The sequence below is a fragment of the Mercenaria mercenaria genome, chromosome 19, assembly GCF_021730395.1.
Source record: "Mercenaria mercenaria strain notata chromosome 19, MADL_Memer_1, whole genome shotgun sequence".
In the NCBI taxonomy this organism is placed as follows: domain Eukaryota; kingdom Metazoa; phylum Mollusca; class Bivalvia; order Venerida; family Veneridae; genus Mercenaria; species Mercenaria mercenaria.
Window position 1 is genome coordinate 25,856,008 of NC_069379.1, and position 14,082 is coordinate 25,870,089.

General features: G+C 34.5%; 1 protein-coding gene across 1 annotated transcript in view; it reads right to left on the reverse strand.

The window, feature by feature from the left end:
• LOC128551241 (uncharacterized) overlaps positions 1-8,553 on the reverse strand; it is a 28,478-nt gene extending 19,925 nt beyond the window's left edge. The window contains exons 1-2 of the mRNA XM_053531992.1: positions 7,462-8,553; positions 5,935-6,032 (exon numbers count right to left, since the gene is read on the reverse strand). Coding sequence (XP_053387967.1) covers positions 5,935-6,032; positions 7,462-7,595 — 232 coding nt within the window. The 5' untranslated portion in view covers positions 7,596-8,553. The remainder of the gene's footprint in view (positions 1-5,934; positions 6,033-7,461) is intronic.
• Positions 8,554-14,082: the final 5,529 nt, after the last annotated feature.

Consider the following 14,082-nt stretch of genomic DNA (forward strand, 5'->3'; position numbering starts at 1 on the left):
ACTTACTAATTCCGTATTTGCCTGATCGGTTTCAGCTTCTTTTGGTAAAACAGATGTTAATCCTTATTAGAATTGCCATGCTTATGATGCAGATAAATTACTCCAGGGAACTGCAGTTTTGAAGGAAATCTTTAAAACATCAACCAGTCCTCTTAGCCATATTCGCAGAAAATGAAAACGTTCAGCCCAAATAAACTTAATGCACCAAGAATCACGTAATCTGTTGACCATAGAGCATTTTCATCAAAGTTATGAAAGCAGCATTATACTTCTTCATGCCATGAGATTTTTTCCACAATGTATGACACAAACAATCTGGCGGTCCTCTGTTCCATATAAAGGATTAGAAATTACATTTCCATCATCCTTTTTAGAATGTGTTTTAAAATGGTAATAATCCTAATATACAAGAATCATATCTGTATCTTTGAATCCTTTTTAGAGCAAGGCCTTGATTTCCACACAGATTTTGATAACAGCTGAGAATGAGATATTTTGACTCTTTCATGAATAACTATCCAAAAGTAGTTTTTCTAATCTGTTTGCTCTGATTGCCTATATGCCTGGCAGTACATTTGGTCAGCTAAAAATAGCTCCCTTTCAATGATTCACAAGCGAATGTAGAACTTAAATGTTTCCTTGTCCATATTTTGTACATCCATATCAGAATCAATCTTAGAAAAAATTCAAAGTTGAGACTAGGATTTCTGATATTTAAACTTCTTAATGTAAACTGAGTGAAACAATCATTTACCTGACACTGGTCCATTAATTAAGATAATCCAGCAATAAATGTTGTTCAAGTCTGGAATGCAGACACTTCAATTGTGATAACATCCTATTTCAAAAATTCTTCACTGTATGTCTGTAGTTCAATTCCCTGCATCTTGATTTAAACATGATTTGTAATACCATAAAAATATAATTGCAGAAATGATTATCATATTCTATGCAGTTTAAAAATTCAATGTTTCTTTTCTGGTAAAGCTTTTACAATAGGCTCTAGACCTGTGTTAATTTCCATTGATACATGAGCCTTCTGCTTATCAGGTTTGTTCTCCATTTCTCCAGGGTTCATGACCTCGTTAACGCCTCCCGGCAAATTCAAATTTTCAGTTGATCAGTTATGAGTACAGTGATTACATGCAGTTATTAGTGATTTTGTAAAGTTATGGATGAGAAATTCTGATTGGGACATGAATGAAAAGCACATGCTTGGTATGTACATAACTATGTTTCCATTGTTTTAAATAGTTTATTACAACTAAGTGTAACATTATGTCATGAATAATCCATTTGGTCATTCAAAATGATGACAACTAGTACTAATAACTTCATTTAACATATTTAAAATTTTCTTTTATTTTAGTCTGTCAAGTTAATGTGCCAGATGAAAATCTCTGATGACCAAAGGCTAGCCAGTTAACAACATTTGATGAAAGCCATGCTGAGAGCCTTTAAATTTTATTCCATGAATCTTTCAGCCAAAGTGAATTGTGTTTATTGGTGTATATAAAATGCTCAGGATACTCAAGCTTTCAAATTAGGGATAGAGCAAGGCTTGGAGAAAAATGTGCATCTCCTTGGAAAATATCAATGAATGAATTGACATACATTTGATACTGGCGATTAGATTTCAGGACATCTCAACAAAATGCTGATTATATATACAGTTTACAAAAAACTAAGTCTTGCTATTCAAAAACTTTTATTCCGTGAATCTTTCAGCCAAGTGAATTATGTTTACTGGAGTACATAAAATGCTCAGGATATTCAAGCTTTCAAATTAGGGATGGAGCAAGGCTTGAAGAAAAATGTGCATCTCCTTGAAAAATATCAATGAACGAATTGACCTGGCCATCAGCTTTCAGGGCATCTCAACAAAATGCTGATTTTATATACAGTTTACAAAACACTTGCTATTCAAAAAAGGAAAAATAGAAGAAAGTTGAGTTTACTAAGTCTCCAGATCAACTTGAGCATGCCTGTAAATGAAACAGATGCAGTATTTCTTCGTTTGCAAATAAGGTCCTTTACAACTGTAGCAAAAATAACAATTAAAATCCTATACAGGATGTGTGTCAAGCCTGTTACCAGTATAAGTATGTGTGTCAGTTACTTATAACTGTCGAGGGAATATTTTCCTATGTGTAAAGGATTCTTATTGTGGGCAGTTACCTTTCAAAGGTTGTGCATTTATTTGATATATGTTTTGTGTTTATGTGTTTCAGTTGTGTTCTTTATTTTGTTTATCTTATATTTTGTGTGCATGTCTGCCAAGTCTGTGTGAACATATTGAACATTTGATTTTAGCATTTAGATGGATATAAACTACAATGAGACTTTTTACATACCCATGTGCTAAGTTAGTGTCCTTATATTTACATTTGTTGCTAAAATCATTTAAGTTGTTTTCATATCGCGAGTATTAGATGACATGCTATTGATTTTATCCCCTGCCGAAGGTGGAGGGATACAGTTTTGGCGTCATCTGTCCGTCCGTCCGGAGCCATATCTAGGAAGTGGTTTAGTATATTTTAATGATAAAACTTAATATACATGTTCACCACTACAGGAAAATACGGCCTGTTAAGTGTCAGTCAGATTGTCAAAATAACACCACAGTTAATAGTAGTTTCTAGTGTTAACTGTATGAGGTATATGGCAATTTCTGCTTAATGACCTGCGACATATTTGATCTAGAACCATGAAAGTTACAATAAATTAAGATCACCTTAATGTGGTAGTGCACACTCAATTTCATCATGATCTCTGTAGTAACTTCAGAGTTATTGCCCTTTAATTGTTTAAAAAAATCCATATATTTGTACATAACAAACTAACCAGTTTATAGTAGAATTTCAATAAACTGCATTCATTGTTTTCCATGAACATTTATTATCCACATGCGAAGTTGTGTAACCCTTACACCCTGGTCACACTCCATCCCCCTTCCCACCCCACCCTCAACCCTATCCCACAATTTTTTTTCTAAACCTTTAACTGTCTATGAATATTTATCAACATGCAAATATATACCCTCCACCTTGCTACTCCACCCAGGGTTCCCCATCACCCCCATCATGCACCTCACCCCCCCCTCCCCTCCGCCCCCACAAAAAACGAGATTTGCTATTTGCCTGATATATTTCTTTACCATTCCTCAACACAAACCCATTTGGCGGAAATTCGTATTCATCAAATTTTCTTGTTTCAACATCTTACATGTTGAATTGTATGTAATTTCACTACAGTTCCTGATTTTAACAATAAAATAATATACAAAATGTTGTCTTGTTGATTCAATGTTAATAAGTTTTAGTTGTATTTATAATATTGTTCTCCAGGACCGAAAAGACTTCTATCGAACAACGCCATTTTTGTTCATGCTTTTTAAATTGTGAATGACATCAAACCGTGCATGCAATCTTGTGAAAAGTGCCTCCCTTGAAATTGTTGCACCGATGTTTATACATGCATGATTCAATACTTTCTAACTATGTATTTCTGTGTTTTGATTCACGGGAGTTTAATAATTTCTACATGACAGGAGTATGAAATGTAATTGGCAGTATGTAACAAGCAGATGTTATAAGGAAGATACTGGTGTCTGCTCTATTTTAATGTTTGGTGTCCGCTCTATTTCTGTTCTAATGACTTATTGGAGTTTGATGATTTATCTATAAAGAGAATGTTTGAAGCACTTCGAAAGTATTAGCCTGTGCTTGCCAAAAAAAGTAGCACTAAAGCTACTATTTCTTAGTGTTTATATGTTCATATTTGGTTTAATTTATGTAATATGTTAACATAACCAAAAACACAAACTGTACATTCAAACTGCTACAGATTGAAGAGTATTGTGATTAAACAGTTGTCATGCAGAAACATGCGTCCTTAATCATGTCAAATGACAAAAGTTAGTTTCAAATAATAGCTAACATACACTTTGATTTGCACCTTTTCCAATTGCCAAACTGCCGGGCCAGTTTATATAAAAAGTGTGATAATCATCAGGTGCAATGCATATTATTTAGTACCAACTGTTTTGGCATGCCTTTAATTATTTTTTGTAAAGAAATATAATAGGCTGCCACTTTAGTACATTACATTATTAGATATTAGAGTTATGTACCCCTATCTCACATCTTGAAGATAGAGGAATGTTCCTCTATGTTACAATAACACTACTAACTGGAGAAGTATTATTTTTCTATCTGTTGAAGATAGAGGAATGTTCCTCTATGTTTCAAAGAATCTACTAGCTAGAGAGAGTAATGTTCTTCTCTCTTTCATACCTTGTAGATAGAGGAATGTTCCACTATGTTACAAAAAATTAATAGCTGGAGAGAGTAAAGCTCCTCTTTCTTTCATATATTGTAGATAGAGGAATGTTCCTCTATGTTACAAAAAAGTACTACCTGGAGAGAGTAAAGCTCCTCTATCTTTCATATGTTATAGATAGAGGAATGTTCCTCTATGTTTCAAAATACAGTTTACAGTGTTCCCATGGAAAAAGGACAAATGGAATTTCCTTTTTTATTCTGGAAGGCCTTTATGATGGGCCTAATACCTTAAACAATTCTGCTTCAGATTAGTTCATGTAAAGATAAGGTATCATTCGCAGTTTATAAAGTGGGAATTTGCAATAAATACATTAGCTAACAATGGGTTTATCATTTCAGGAAATTAATTATTTGAATTAAATCAAGATATCTCGTTTATCTTAAAATGATAATTTATGCCATTTTGTCTTTTAAATTTTATTCCGATGCCGAAGTAAACAAAGCAATATAATTAATTAAAATTAAATTCAGTGAAGACATTTGCAGACGTAGATGCTACTTCACGACTTGAACTTGATCTATAATAGATAGTGAGTGAATTTTTACGAACATATCACCACTATAACATGACATCAGTCAAATTACGACAAAGCCCATAGCTATACAGCGTACAAATCTACAATACATCCACTAATAAAAATATTTGTTTCAATCCTTTTTCAATTTTATATACACGCCGACCTGCACTTCATCTTTGAAATGTTTCAACATTCAAGTCAAAACGATATGATATGATGCTCTTTCTGAGAGTTAGCTGGATCACGAGAATACAATTAATAATGCAGATAAATGAAGATAACTAATAAGGCACAGTTAGCTCTTTCCAGACTCGGGATACACCAAACAAAATAGAATTTCGCAGTTTGAATACGTATTGATACCAGGTTAGTTATCATAATGACAAAGCTCCTAGTAATACAACTGAGCGTGCATAATCTACTTAACATCCGCTAACTCAGTAAAATAAGTTTTAATGTTGATACATGCCCGGCCTCCACTTCACATTGTGCATTATCATGTCTCACTAATCCATCAATTTTTGAAACTCACTGGGACCAGAGAATCTATAATAGTCTCTCTCTCTCTCTCTCTCTCTCTCTCTCTCTCTCTCTCTCTCAAAAATAACTCTGAAAGTTAACTGGTTCACGAGGATATGATTAATTTATAGTAAAGAAAAAATAACATAACTTAATTACTTAATTACAATACGCTTTTTCAGAGGTAAGATCACTATAAGAGTTATTAGTTAATGTATTCAATTTATTAAAATGAACAACGTATGTGTTGAACATAGTATCGGTCTCCTTGATCGAGTGGTTAAGGTCGCCTACTTCTCTTGCCCTCATAGATGTGGGCTCGAAACTTCGTTTAGAATTGGTCATGTGTGGAAGCCATCCAAATCTCGGTGGTTCTACCAAGGTACCTGTCCATGCCTGAAACAATTCCAGGAGGGGTACCTGGAGTCTTACCCTTCTACCAAGAGTCGGTGTGATTCTTAACACTACAAACTGACTATATCGGACAGACACTAACATGTGGATAGAAAAGATTAAGTCATATGCATGTATACTAAAGATAGAAACTTCAATACCTGAGTCTTCCATAATTCTATAAGCTGCTGTTTCATGGTTATATTCAACTGCATCCCGTAAACGCAAAGTAACATCCTGTCGCTGTTTTCCATTTTGTCTTGAATATAAATTAGATAAGAAACAATATACATGTACTTCTGTGTTCATGATAAATATATATCAAATTTATTAAATTGTACAGATTAGTTCACTTAATTAAAATAATAGTCAAAGTATAATTAATGTTCAAATACTGGAGGCAAAACTTCATTCTTTTATGTAATCAGGAAGGTTTTTCGGTATATGACCAGGAGTTAAAACTAGAAAATCAGAAACAAATGTTGGAGAAACGGTTATTTTAAATTCTATTTCCAGAGAAATGATGGCATCGTCGTGCTTATATGTGCCTCACCACATATAGGATTTTTATGAAATTGTATTTAGCAGGAAATATTCTAAATATAATAGAATCTATCATAGTTTTGCCATTAATACCATATTTGATAACAATATAAGTAAATAACGATCAGTCATTACAAAAAGTCCGATGTCTAATATGTATGAGTATTTTTCAATTAGTGAAATTTTTAATTTCTTGTCAGTTTACCAGGAATCTCTATGTAGATAGCAGTGTATACAAAAATTGCAAATATTGCACTTTCAACTTCAAGGGCATTCCTGGCAGTTTTAACTGCGCTAATTCTTGCGAAGAGGCCGGTCCGTTACTTATAGAATTTGCGTTTCGTTATATAGAAGCTGAATTATTTTCCGTACACGAACTTATAATTATTTGTGTCAGTTGCGTAATATTCTGTAATGTACCGAGGTGAAAAATCAAGAAAATTTAACCATTTTTTAATATAATTTATTTATAGTTTGCTTCTGTTCTTGGTCCTCATATTGGAACACCAGTTTCAAATTGGGCGTGCACATATCTTGTCCATAAGACATAAGATTAACACTACAAACACTTGGGGCTTTGACAAGCTTATATTAGTTTTGTGTAGCAATTTTCTGCATCTTACAATATAGTATATCAGGGTATTTTCAAAATGCCACCAGATACTTAGGAAACTTGTTCATGTTCGTCAGATATGTCTGTGTGATGGTAATATGCAGAAAATTGCTGGCCAATATTAATATAAGCTTGTCAAAGCCCTAAATGTCTGTGATTAAAACAGGCATGGTGACATACCGTTATGATCGCTGAAAATGATAGAGGACAGGTTGAAGTAAATTTATTTAAAATAAAACAAAATCAGTCCATAGAAATACAGACTTATTTAGAAAAAGGCATATAAATAGAGCTACGTTTTTTTCTGAAACACCTGTTAGCTTGAAACAGTAAAAAATAAATGCTTTCCGTACAAATAGTATATTTTTTTCCATATGTTGTTGAATGCCCTTTAAGTTGAAAGTGTAATATTTGCAATATTTGTATACATTGCTATCTACATAGAGATTCCTGGTAAACTGACAAGAAATTAAAAATTCCTGTTGAAAGGTTCAAAGAAAAACTAAACCCTGTGGAATATAGAGATAAATACCGTTTCCTGACAAGAAAAATAGTTGTAACAACTGCATAGATGACCAGAAGAGCTATGAAAAGCGACATAATCAAGGTATCCACATGTCTGGTGGAGCAAGAATTTTGTCCATTTTTTCTCTCTGTGTAAAACATAAAGAGAAATCATTCCAGCCTTTAAATAGAATATTAACAATCTAGATTTCCGTAATCATTTTTCTTCTAAGAAAAACTGGACGGTTTTATTCTCATCCTCAAACAGTATGTCTATGTAAGCTTTATATTTCGAAGACGGGAAAACTGACTAGTCCACATTCTAAACTTAATCTAATTTCCTTTATAAATTCCTTGTCAAATTTCACTTTTTGAGTTGTAAGATGCAAGCATATTATTCCGTGAAAATTTACATTATCGATTGAAATTATAATGAATATAAGTTGTGAATATAAACTACGATATAAATTGCATCAAACTTCTTAATATAATTTAATTTCTTTCATTCCTTGTCAACCTTCACTTTTTTGTTGTAAGAAGCAAACATGTTATTCTAGAAAAAATTACCTTATCGACTGAAATCAAAATGAATATTAATTTAAATCGAACTTGCAACAATTAATATTTGAAAAATGCATAGTAGTCAGAGATGATGAACCAGGCAGTAATATCTTTACCATGTCGGAAATATATTTTAATATACTTTTTTGTTGCTAATTTATGCATTCACAATATGCGGGAAATGGAATGACATGTATTTGATAATTAGTACTAATTTACAAAACCAAAACATTCTTTTCATTGTCTTTCTGTCGGCCCATTTCTCTATGCATCCACAAATATGTTTTTTCTTAGTAGGACTTTATTTCAAAATAGTATAAACTTGAACTGAACTAACTAGATATCAATGGTTCTCACCCTGTAAACACAAAGCTCCTTCAAAACCTTCTAGACATCCATGGTCACAGGACCCTGTCTCTCTATCGCATGTTATGTTGCAACAATTATCACTGCATGAATAACGGCAATCATCTCCGTAGAATCCAACCACATTTTTAGCCAAATTTCCAAAACCAGTCTTACACTTGGCGCATGTGCCATTTAAATAACATATACAGTTAATTGGCATTTATCTCCATTATAATCAGCTAAACAACCTTGCCTACAAGTTCCATTAACGCTGTGACAGTCGCTGTGAAGACAATTTTTGGGATTTTCCAACAGGCACTGATCGCCCCAATAGCCTCGTTTGCAACCGTATTAACGTGTCCCATAGTCAGCATTACATGTTGTATTTATACAGTTTCTAGAGCACCGTGTGCTGCAGTGATAAAACCCACTACTTTTATTTCGTCCGTAACTACCTACTTTGCACGTTAAACATTCATTCATTCGACCACTACAGGACTGACAGTTCTCATAGCAAGATCTGTCACACCTCGTCCCATAAAACCCGGGTGGACAGGAATAACAACTTCCATTCCTCAAGCACTCACCTGATAAACAATTCGGAGGGCAAAGTTCAGAACAAAAAGCACCAAAATAACCTGCCTGACAATCGTTGCAATAACCTGCCATAGTGCACAAGGAGTCTTTACAGTTGTTTGGGCATTCTATATTACAATAATCTTTGTAGTACCCAGCAATACATGCACTGCAAGTTCCATTCAACCGATATGTGCTATCCAAACACCCATCAGGACATTTTATCTGACAACGCTCTCCCCAATGTCCGTCTTCACAGGATTGACACACTGTATCTGATATACATGCCTTGCAGTTGGCCGGACATGAACCGTTACAATGAGTCCCGTGAAATTTAGGATAACACCCTTCCGAACATTTTCCATCCAATTTATTACATACGTGGCCCTTACAATTCTTTGGACATAATAAGCTACAATTTTGTCCGTGCATTTCGTTTTCACAGTAATCACACTTTTGCCCAACAAAGTTATCTTTACACCTTTTAGAGCAGATCCATGTTGCTTGTTCACACGATAACAACGAACATCCCTCAGAGCATTTTTTTTTTCACATTGCTTGCCATGAGATCCATTTTGGCACTTTATGCATTCCGTAGTGGATAAACAGGCAAGACAGCTGTCTGGACAATCTCTGCTACAGTTCTTTCCCCATCTGCCATCCACACATTTTATACAGTTTGGCAACTTAAAATATGGCTTACATTTAAAGCAAGCACCAGTTCTTTTGTAACAAAGTTTAATCGAACACTCATTTCGGCAATTAAATTGACATTGAATTCCATAATAACAAGGACGACAAACAACGCACTTTTCGGATGAATTACACGTCATGCAACGTTTAGGGCAGTCACGAGTACAATTGGAACCAAATTTACCCGGAATACATAGATCACATGCATTTCCTATAAAGTTACCTTGACAAGCACAGTAACCCATGTCTTGACCGCAAACGTTTCCAACTCATCCAAGAGAGCACTTCTGTGTACAAGTAATGCCGAAGTACCCTGGCTTACATTTCGTGCATTCATTAAATATAGAGCAAGAAGCACAGTTATTTGGGCAAGGTGAACAATAATCACCGGCCTTAAAATATCCTTCGGGACATTTCGAGCAAAATGTACCATTTGGATGAAAGCCGACATTACATTCAAGGCAATAATTATCTGATGTGCATCTTTTACACTGGGCTGAACATTTCCTGCACGAATTACCGGTCTTGAAATACCCCGTGTCACACTCTAAAAATTTTCTTTTAAATAAACATTTGTAACATCCTTCGGAGCACGGATAACATACACTCCAATTGCATCTATACCTGTAAAGGTAATTTCCGGTGACACATCTTGAACAAGTTTGGCGCGATGAGCATTTAACGCAATTTTCTGAGCATCTTTTACAACTCAAGTCGTTCAAATAATATTCATCTTCGCAGGCGGAACAGACACCATACGTGTTACATTTACATCCTACTTCACATATATGTTGGCCAGGCACTAAAAACAAATTGCAAACATCATGACAAACTGAGTAATCTAAAATCCAGTATTTCGTTTTATAATTTATTACATTGTAAAATGTTTGAACATTTAATAAATTGACATACTCATTTAATAAAAGTGAACAGGTATGAACACACATAGGTCCTCTGTAACGTATAAAGTCATTGACCGCAATGGATTTTAGAAAATTTAACAGTTAGTCTAATGCTGAGACATAACCATTTTAAAATCGTTTTATATATCAAGATCTGAAAGAAATTTCGATAATATCATAAAAAGACCTCTAGCATATTGTTTTATATTCTACAGCAGTTTGATCACAAGACTAAACGCTTTGAAAATGTAATTAAATGACGTGTAAAACCGTCAATGAGCTATGTTATATGAATCTTCATGTTCCAAAAACGTAAAAATTATAATTAGATAATCTATGCAATCATATCTGCTATATTATATGAATACTCACCACAGTTTATACATAACAGCAGGAAATGGATAAGAAACAAAAGAAGCATCTGCAATAAATGAGTGATATAGTTTTTGACTTTTTATAGATATTTAAAAAAAAATCTGTGGAGGATCTATCGAAGAATATGCCAAACCTCAACCATTCTTTGCATAAGTTTAAGAAAAAATCGAGGGGCCTCCGTGGCCGAGTGGTTAAGGTCGCTGACTTCAAATCACTTGCCCCTCATCGATGTGGGTTCGAGCCTCACTCGAGGCGTTGAATTCTTCATGTGAGGAAGCCATCCAGCTGGCTTACGGAAGGTCGGTGGTTCTACCCAGGTGCCCGCTCGTGATGAAATAATGCACGGAGGGGCACCTGGCGTCTTCCTCCACCACTAAAGTTGGAAAGTCGCCATATGACCTATCATGTGTCGGTGCGACGTTAAATCCAAAAAAAAAAAAAAAAAAAAAAATAAGAAAAAATCGAATTATTATAGGTTATTAGCTTTGTATCGGGAAATATGCACGAGTTCTCCAGTGGAAATATTGCGCGACTTTAGGAGCGCAATATTCATCCGCTGAAGAACGAGTGCATATTTCCCGATACAAAGAAAATAACCTTTTTATTACATACGCATCTACACGCATAAATATTATGTAAATATCATAAATATGTTCAATAGCCTGAATAAGATTGACAATACTGAACTAAATAGAAAAAATAGTGCAACAACACACACTGAATTACGTCACGCACCCGTTATGAAATTCAGGCGTCAGTGTATGGAAAAATATTGACGTTTCCGGTACCAGTGTAACTTAACGGGGAATAGAAACAATTATGTAATAACACATTATATCAAACTAAATTTATTAACAATATGATGGCAAAAAGTAAAACAAGATTTGTTTTGGGGGTAGGGGGTTGGCCGGGGTGGAGATGTCAGTGGTATTAGTATTCCTGGTCCTTTCGGATCAGATGCTTCATTCAGTGTACTTACATAAAGCCGATGCTTGGTGCATGAGGTGTATTGTACTTTTCTTTACCGTTTATGAACAGACTCAGTAAAACCGAGTCTGCTATTATTTTGCTTAGTTGCGTCCTATCCTGTAACATATTTTTACTATAGAGCCAAGGACACGTGTTACTAGGCAACCTTAATTCAATAAATCAGTAGACAAGCATCAATAGGCAAACTTGATTCAATAAATCAGTGTAAACAGCATAATTCCATAGCCTAAGTACGAGATGTTTAAGGTAATGTAGCATAAATATTGATACTTTAATATAAAAAGAAAACATTAGATGTGAGAATACACAATGACGCAGTACAGAAGATGTTGCACAAGCCTAAAGATTATTGATAAAAAGCAAAATGATATACTTGTTGATGATATAAAATATTCAGAAATGTTTTTGATGCTATCAATACAACACGATGTACAAAGAAACGGACTATCTGCTTTTCGGTAAAAGAATAAATGCATATTATAAACACACAAATGCATACATAACGAGTAAAATCTTTGTTACGTCGTTATTTAAGAATAAATCGATTGGTTCTGGGTGCTGGTAAAAATCTCGAAAACGTTTAAAATGTCGATTTTTGATCTATAGTCAAAGCTGCATAAACTATATTTACGATTACGGTAAATTCATTTTATATTAAGATTCATAAAAGAGTCAATACTTAACTGTTTGTTACTTTTGAAAACAATTCCTATATCTTAATGGAATTTGTTTAAAACGTATATATTCCTATCTTTAAATCCCGTACTATATATTGTAAGCCACAATTTCCTTCTTGCTTTACCATCGATACATTAATTTTGTCAACAGCATCACGTTATTTACAATTGTACCAGTGCGTCGTGCAGTTTAAAGCCCTGTTCATTATAATTACAAAGATTAAAGTTTAATATATGTAATGTTCCGTACGATTACTAAGGAATTTAGATTTTTTTTAATCATAGAATAGAGGGAGTGAATAAATACAAGGAAGATAAAGTTAAAAAAACAAATAAGGGTAATTATGTATGATGCATTTAATGTGTGTGTTGGTGGATGAGAAATCAATCATTATTTTATAACTCGAAATAAAAGACAAATACATCCCGTGCAATTTACACATATTTATTTCTATAACACATAGTTCTGTATCATAATCATAATACAAGGAGATGTATGTAATGCACTTTTACGTAAACTATCAACGTTCTTAATCTAACAGTAAATAAACTAAGGTTGGATTGAACTGGCCGCTCAAATTTTACAGAGAAACATCGCTGGTTAGCCACAGCGCATGTAATTGACCGAAAGGAGAACAGACGTGTTGTAGACGTCAATGATGAATAAATTTGTATCAGTCCCTGGCAACTTAACCCGCAAAAGTATCATACTAACGCAACGCAAGCGCAAATGCAATAACCATGATTACACAGTGTTAAACGGTCCAGATTACCGCAAATGACTGTCGAATTAAAGATTCCATCCATCACTGGCTAACCTCAGCGCATGGATAAAAACCTCAACCCGCATCACTGTACGGCAAAGCCATGCACTGCAAAGCAATATTGGAATTACCAAGTACTAAGGGCAAAACCAATGACGCAATACTCCTGTGCAAATAGTGTTACATCTCCCAATTAGTGTTCTGATCAAAGGTCGGCCTACCCTGACGGGTGCACTGTCACGAGAAGTAAGACCTTAATCAGTTTTAAAATTTAGAAAATACAGACACGCCTGATCACCACTCGGTCAATAGAATTTCATGGCCACAATAAATTGCCTAATTTATACCCCAAATTCTTATCGAGCAGCGAGGATGTTTTTGATAATCGAATCCCTGATACTATCTAAATAAAACTCCAGTCCTACATCGTTCAGGAGGACACCGTCAGAACGAAAATATGCCGTTTCCGCATCGATATCCGGTCTGACGGCATCACTTCTTCCATGACGAAGCGACCGGCTGTGAACCTATTCTGTTAACACGTTTACGTTTATTATCTACCGACAGCCATGTACCTGATGCTCTAGCCCAGACCTGCCGTTGCAAAATATCCACCCATATAATAACAGTGTCCGGAAATGCGTCACGGAGATACGTCACTTCCGTCCAAATGATATCTTTCAGCTTTAATATTGACAAATCAACCAAATAATTGCCACCTAAGTTTAAAATAATCATTTTAGGAGGTGAAGAAAACAGCACC